Source organism: Mesoplodon mirus, assembly GCF_964341445.2.
Source record: "Mesoplodon mirus genome assembly, chromosome: 5".
Classification (NCBI taxonomy): Eukaryota; Metazoa; Chordata; class Mammalia; order Artiodactyla; family Ziphiidae; genus Mesoplodon; species Mesoplodon mirus.
The window spans coordinates 67,142,752-67,150,867 of NC_138980.1; the positions used below are offsets into that span (position 1 = coordinate 67,142,752).

Consider the following 8,116-nt stretch of genomic DNA (forward strand, 5'->3'; position numbering starts at 1 on the left):
AGCTTTTTGATCAGGTCATTGTGGTGAGGATGGGAAGAGGCAGGAATAGTACTCAGCCCTGTACTTGCTTTAAGCGAAGCAGTGGAGAGAGGCCTGGAAGGGCCATTTGCCAGCTTTCCTCAGACCTGCTCCAAGTAAGTCATTCCCCCATGAAAGGGGCAGGGGAAATGAAAATGTGGATTCATTCATGAATCAACCTTCAGAACAGGAAATGTGGCTTTTGAGCTATACAGAGAAATCTTCCTTTGCCGCAGGGAACACTGGCTTTGCCATCCAGCTAAATACATCCTGCGGTAAGGCACTGTCAAAGTCAGGAAGACCCTGCAAGTTAGGGGAGGAGGTGGCACTAGAGTGTCTGAGACCAAGGGTCTCAGCTTGCCAGGACTCATGACTTGAATTCTGACTGTGTGTCCCTGGGCATACTACTTAATCTCTGTTTGTCTTAGTTTCCTCTCCTGTAAAATGGGGATAGTAATAGTGCCTATTTCATAGGGTTGTAGTAAGATTTAATGAAATAACCTAGATAAAACACTTAGCTTGCATATTTTAAGCACTCAATATTAGCTTTAAAAAAAAAAGTGGGGGGCTTGGAAAAATTTAGGATGGTGGCAGTACAGACCCACCCTTAGTGTCACTGCCAGAGACAGAAAGAGAAGGCCGAGCTAGGTCAGAGCGGCTGCCAATCTCCCTAGGAGGCTGACAAAGAAACTCCTGCTCCCTGGGGAAGGTCTGAGTTGTGAGCTGAGCATGCAGGGAGAGTCAGGATTCCTAGGATGGTGGGGTTAACTGGACAACCCTGCTGGCTGTGAGGTAGGGATATCCTGCTTTTTTAAACATTGCAACATTCAGTGAGTCTGTTTGTGACATTTTCTCACTGCCAGCCTAAGTGCCAAATGGCCTGATTTGATCAAAATGAATGAAAATCAATGTTGGTAGGAAAACTGGAATGACGTTATTGGAAACAGTCCAGAGATTAGCAAAAATAAGGTAGAATCCCCATTTTCAGAGAAAAAAAGTGGCTCCTCCTCCTTAAGTTCCAGAAGCGTGGGGGATGGTGCTGAAGTGAAAGCAGTAGTGACTGTGCTGGCCCTGAGGTTACCGGGCAGCCAAACACGGAAAAAGGGATCTCTTTCCTCTGATCCTGAATGAGCAGAACCTCTTCCACAGCCCAGTACCCCAAGTCAAAAAGTCCGATCCGCTTAGAAATTGTTACTGGCACTAGGAACAAAGAGAGTTCTAAAAACCATGCAAAAGGGCCCAAGTAAATGACATACCACATGGTTAAATAAAAGTTAACATCCATTGGAGGTGGGGGGTGGGAAGCAATTGCCAATTATATCACTTTAGAAAAGAAAGTGCTGAATAAAAATGACTAATAGTTCTGTTGACCATGCTGGGCCCCTTTCTGGAGAGGCTCCCATGGGCCTGTAAGCCTTGCCCTATATAGTTCAGACCCATCCCAAGTCTGGGATGTTCCCCCTGTAGCCCTGCAATAGAACTCACCTCCAGCCCTCCAAAATAACCACAGGGCGTATTTAATATAGTCCCATTTGGAATCTTTTAAAGATTAAGGCCACAGGACAGTTAGGAAGGGGCCTGGCTTCTGGCTTTTCACTCCCTTATACTTACTACAAATTGTGGCTAGAGTTTCTACCACAACGTCCTGTACTAGAGAGCCCTCCTCTGGGACAGGGACCCAGGAGTTTGTCTGATTCCACCTTGAGGAGAGAGGGGAATCTTCAGGAAGTACCCACCCGTTCTCTGTGTGCCACCCAAATCAGAGGCACTGCCGAACTTAGGGAAAATTAGAGTTTCTTAGTACCTGCCCTACCTACCCAAAACCCTCAGCTTTAAGTTTTCATGCAGCAAAATGTCTGTATTATTTTTACTGGAGTTGGTGATTGTCAGATGTGGAAGCTGGTCTAAAGCTAGCTAGCTGTGGCTAGCTGTAGTCCAACAGCTAGTCTGCTATGTTCTCTACAAAGGAGGGCCATTTTAGCAGGAAAAAACCAAAACAACAACAATGACAACAAGAAAACTTTCTTGGAATTTACCCAGGGAAGCCTGAAACTGTGCTACTGTGAACTTGAGATATTTCTATGGCCATGCATCAGTTTTTAGAGTATAACTACTGCCATACACATTTAAATAACAATGAAAAAAATTTCTATAGTGTGACCTTTGCAGGAACATTGTTCCTGCAACTGCTTGTTCCAAGCCTTCTCATATCCATCCTAAAAGTAAGTGAAAGCATCAGAAAAGATAAAATGAGGAGAAAGCACAAATAAAACTTCCAACTCCATTTCTAAAGGTTGAGGAAAATACCATACACCTGAAGCCACTGTTGCTTTTTGAGTCAGAGGCCAAAACTGGGATGCTTCTTTTTGGTCAGATAATCTAATCTTCTCTGAGAAGGTCCCATTAAAACTATTCTGAAGGATCACTCCTGTGCCACATTTTTATTGGTAACTTCATTCACTGTCTACCACTCTACTCACTAGAAGAGCAGTTTTGAAAGGATCTTATTTTCAAGCACAACTGCTATTTTCTGCAGAGGATTCTCTTCATCTTTTGTCATGACTCTTTTGTAACCCAAACCAACTTCAAATTTAAAACGACAGAAAACAAAAAGACTTCTATGGAAAAGGGACATGATCTATGGGAAAAGTTTCTCTTTCTCTTCAATTGTGATGGCTCTTTTAACCGTCGCAGCACCACCAGAGAATTTTAAAAACTGACTCAAGAAGCAAGATAGGGAAGCCATTCACGTAAAATCTCTAAAATAAATTTGTTTTAAAATAAAATAGAAAACAGTTTTCCAGTGTGAGACAGCCCACTTAATCCTTACAGCAAATTAATGATTAGGCAAGTATACCTGCTGCTGAATCCTTAAAATGGTTTCTACCCCACACCACCCCCCCAAAAAATTCCAAGAGCAACCATAACCACCCCCACCAAAGGCACTGAAACAAAAGACTGATCTGTTTATATAGTCACATGAAAAATAAACATCTTTATTTTTTTGCCTACTTTATTTCATTTTTTCAAATAAAATTTAAATCTGTACAAAGTATACTGTTACAGTATATATTTTGTAAGAATCAATGCCTAAAAGAATCACAATACTTCAATAAGCAGTACAGCAGACCTCGCTAGTTTCAGCTTTGATATTGAACAAACTCAAGCCGGCTGATGCACAACACATTTGCTTGGTTTCCACATGGTGAGTTCCCAGCACTGAGATGGGAGAACATGACAGCAAGTATGGTTATATTACAGCCCGACACACTGAGCTTCTTCATGTGATAATAACTGCACATATTTAATACAGAATGCTCAAATTTACTTTTTAAATTGCATTTGCTTACTTCTTAGTTGGAAAAATTCAGCATTCTTAATGGGGTCCCCAAACAGTGCAAATTAATGATATTCTACTGTATAATTGGCACATCTCCAATAAGGATTAACTTGTAAACTCAAAGAATATTACAACTTTGTCCTAAATTTTAACTAACATACATCTGGTCCATTTAACCAAAGTCATTTTGGAAAGATATTAAAGAACAATTCTATTTCTGAAAGGATATTGTTTTGACCATTCTTTAGAGAAGATAAATTTTTAAATTGTCGTTAAAATGTTTTACTATAAAAATTTTACAAACTCGATTAGAAATTTCAAGATTATGATTCACAGCAGACAAATACAAACTGCTTATATTCCAACAATACCTACTCTTAGACTTTCAAACAGGGCACAACCATGTCAGCTGTGTTAACTAAAATTTTGAACAGTGTACTAAATTTATAAGTGGTGCTGGGTCTAGCAAGTGTAAATACACAGTATATTTTAATGAAAAGAATTGTCTTCTTTATACTTTATTTGTTTTCCCATAAGGAAACAATGTTTACATTCTTTAATAAAGTTAATCTTACATCAGAATATAACTTAATACTGTCAGCAACAGGGACCACACACAGTAAATAAGAAGCACATTTAAAATAAGTCTGAATTCACATAGATTAACATTTGTTGGTTAATAAAATATCGACAGTATTACAATCTTACAATATTTACAGTAAGAAAAATCTAGAGTAATATATACCTTTCACAGCAGGATTCCTTTTTTTAATTATTATTTCTTCCAGTTTGGGATTGTGTATACACGAAAAGCTCAAATAAAGCAACTCTGCAATATAATCTTAAAATAATGGCTACTGGGGGAAATTCTATCACAACCATTGAAAATAATGGTGACTTTTCACGGAGTCTGTGGCATCTGAGAACCTAGTTAATTAACCAAAGACTTGCTCAAACTAGCCTCAGTTACCCAGATTAAAGCTGCAGAACTCCGGCCCTCCCTGACTGCTAAAAACCCAACAGATTTTCTCAACATGCTATAAGAAAAGAGGGAAAATAGGTTTCAGTTCACACCTCATGGCTGGAAGCCTCCGGCCAGTACACATTCCCCAACTTATGCTAAGAAGAGGGCCAACTTCATCCCTAAAACACCACAAGAGTTCACCCTCCAACTACAGGGCACTGTGACACCAAGCTCACTCATTCCTCAACTTTCCAGCATTAGGATAAGGCATGAACTTGGCCCATATAATACACACCAGCATCTTAGAGACTTGGGGTCGGGGCAAAGAAATATACTAGTGCAGTTTGCACTGAGATCAACAGGGAAAATGGGAAGCAATGCATGTTTCCAATTAGAATAGCAAGAAGACCCACATCCCTAAACTGGAATTTGGCCAGGGCATCAGAGTTAGCACCCCCTCTCTGAGTACCACAAGCAATTAGGATGTGTGCTCTGGGCCTCCTCCAAGAGAGAGCATCTACAGTAAGTAACACCATGTGGGACATTAGTTCAGTGATGACTCCCAAGAAAGCAGATACAAGTCTTAAATCTGGGGCTGTCCACAGCACCTGAGGTCACTCATCAGAGCTGTGACCTGTCCCAACCCTGCTTACTTTAAGAGATCTGATGGGCACAGAGCACTCAGGGATACAGCTGCTGGCTACTTTGGACTCTAGATCTCACAGGTAATCAACAGGTATCTGGGATTGAATTAGCAGACTGTACCACAGCTCCTTAAACAGACACTGTCAGGTATGAAATCATGTCAAGCATGAATCTTCACTGTCAGGTCAGAAATCAAAGTGGGAGTCTTCCCACATCAGCCAAGGTTATTTTGTCAAAACCTTAGAGGAGTTGAACAGTTTTTCATGTTGCAAGTGATTAGTTTACTTATTTCAGTCAAGCTGGATTGGCAAACCAGACTGATTTATTTAGTTAGCTTTGTTTTTTTTTGATTCTTACGTATGTGTTAACCCAAAGCTGTTCTATTTGGGCTAAATACACTGACAGAGAAAATTCAAACAACAAAAGTTTTCAGCAAACTTCTGTGGCATTTTCTTTTTGGAAGTCAATGCAAGATCTAAAGGTATTTCTACCCAACAAAGTCTGTTTAAGTGTTTAATGTTATTTCCTTTTTGGTCCTATATAGAATGCTATGACTCCTATATAGGTCTGAATGCTGCTCCATGTAGATGCTTTCTGTATATCTAAAAATATATACTTTTCAGTAGTTCAATACATGGTTAATCTTCCCACAGAGGAAGATTTTTGTAATCACATGTTGCAAAGTAGAAAAACATCTCCTTTCTAAGAAAGGAAATACGTATACTTTCCTATTGTACACTTTTGAATAAGCCCAAAGGCATGCACCAAAAAATCATTATTAAAACTAATACATGCACTAAAATGGTATACAGTTAGACTTAAATAAGGTGCTGCTTTCTCAATTTTTAAATTTGAAGAAGATATTTTGTCGGTTGTTGACTCAAAGATCTCCCCCGCCCCTACCCCACTCCATGGCATCAAGAGAGAAAAATAAAAAGTAAGCATAAACCTTTAAACTATTCTTTACATGGGGGAAAGGACAGATATATCAACTATCTTATTTATAAACTGGATTCCCAGTTTTAAATAAAACCAATATTTACTGGTAAAAATTGTCAAAGCTAATACATCCAAACAAATGTTACTAGCAAATAATGTTCTACATAGAGAATAATTTACTTTGGTTTTATGCACCTTCTCAAAAATGATACCGGTGTCCCATACGTCACCAAACTGATGTGTTCCAGCAAAGTTGTAAGGCAAATCTTTTTCTTCCCTAGTGACGTCTTGTTTCCCAATACACAAAACTAAAATCTTTTGGTGAGAAAGGGGTTAAGATAATGGCTAACCCCTTGGCATCCTGAGCATTGTGGTTTATCAAACTCTACCCTGCTAGAAGCTGTCAGGCACCCTGACCCCTGCCTTGAACCAGGAGTGGCTCCCATGTCTAGAGATGCCCTGACTCCTTAAAAATAGCTCTCAGAACTTTGCTTCTTTTTTCCTTCCATCTGGATGTTATAATGTCTAACAAAGCTGGTTGGAATGTCACATTTTGCTAGTAGGGGCCATCACCTAACGATAATTCCTATCTGAAATGTTTTATGCCAATACTTAGTTCTTAATTTTATCAATTAATTGCATTAAAATTTTCTCTACAGAGTTTACTTAGAGATCCTTAACTTGGGTTTCAGAAGATGTGTGATGCCCCTGAGGTTGTATGCTAAATTATCTGTATATGTTGTATTTTCTTTCTTGGGGAGAGGGTCCATCACTTTCGTCAGATTATCAAAGGTATCTGTGACTCCCAAAAGGGGTTATAGGGACTTAGAGGGATACCCGTAATTCATTTTATAACAGGATTGGGAAATGGGGGCAGAAAACTAAAAATGGCCTCAAAAAAGGGGGGGGGGCAAATTGTTGATCTTTTCCCTTTATTCACATTTGGGAAATAAGTGCTTCAAACTAGGAAAAATAATTAAGCTGATTAAATTCCATTTAAAAATAATCAAAGCCACTTTCTAAAATTTTTTCATTATCCATATATGGTAAATTTAGTCTCCAAGAAAAGGTTTGGAGACTGAATTTTTCTCTTTTCCCAAAGGAAGTTCACAGATATAATGCTGATCATCATCCACATTTAACCCAAGACAACATAAAACCTAAGACAACTCTAATGATGTAAGCCTTTATGATTTTGAATAAAGGATTATCTAGAGTCAAATACATATTTGTCAACCTTCATTTCCCAAAATTGGTCCATATTTAGATAACTACCGGGCACAATTCCACTAGATAAACCTAAAATCTGCACAACGGAAGTTTAACTTTCTACCTCAATTAAAAACAAAGCCACAAGTTTCCACAATAGAGTCCAGCCACAAACATTCACACTATGTCACAGAGAAGTTTCTCATTTCAAATACATCACTGAATTTTCAGCAGAATTTGCAAACTTAAGATCCAGAATGAATAGCAAAACATGCTGAGACGAGCATGTCAAGAATTAAAACACCAGCCCCGCCGCACCGCCCGCCCCCCCCCAACCCATCCAGAAACACACTCAGGCATTCCAAAAATAAACCAGATCTGAAAAGAGGCCTCTCACTTGTTGGTTTTAAGTATGAAGTGCCTAAAAGGCTATGGGAAAGGGAATATAAAACGAAGTAATTAAATAACTTACAAAATATAATTTTAGCCAAAACACATTTCTGTTCTATTGACAAAACTGTCAATTTTTTTTTTTTTGCAATTCCGAACACTAACTGTGTCGCGCAATCTCACTAAGACAAAAAATATGTTCACAGGTACACTTTTTGTTCTCCTATTCTTTCTAGAGCACATCTTGAGGTTATAATAATGCCTCTAGTTAAAATAAAGTCTCTTATCCCCTGCCACCCTCCCCTCCTCAAAAAGTGAGTCAACCTTGAATTCCAAAAAGGAATATTCATTTAATATAATTATTTCGATACCAGTTATATCACATAGACCATGAGGAAACTCCATGAGTATTATGGAAAACTACATGAAAGAGGGAGCTGCCACTTGCCACCCACTTCACTTCCAGCTTTTAAAGCCAATACCCAGCTAGACTCAAATCTCATTGACTTCAGTGAAAACAAATCAACACTCCAAAATCAGGCCATTTCAGGCTGGAAACTGGATCTCAAAGACACCACTTCATGTGTGTGTGTGTGTGTATATATATATAT

General features: G+C 38.9%; 1 protein-coding gene across 1 annotated transcript; it reads right to left on the reverse strand.

The window, feature by feature from the left end:
- Nucleotides 1–3,015: 3,015 nt before the first annotated feature.
- IGIP (IgA inducing protein) lies at nt 3,016–7,395 on the reverse strand. Its single transcript, XM_082622803.1, has one exon. The coding sequence runs from the start codon at nt 3,318–3,320 to the stop codon at nt 3,159–3,161; it is 162 nt and encodes a 53-aa protein (XP_082478929.1). The 5' UTR covers nt 3,321–7,395; the 3' UTR covers nt 3,016–3,158.
- Between the last annotated feature and the right edge of the window lie 721 nt (nt 7,396–8,116).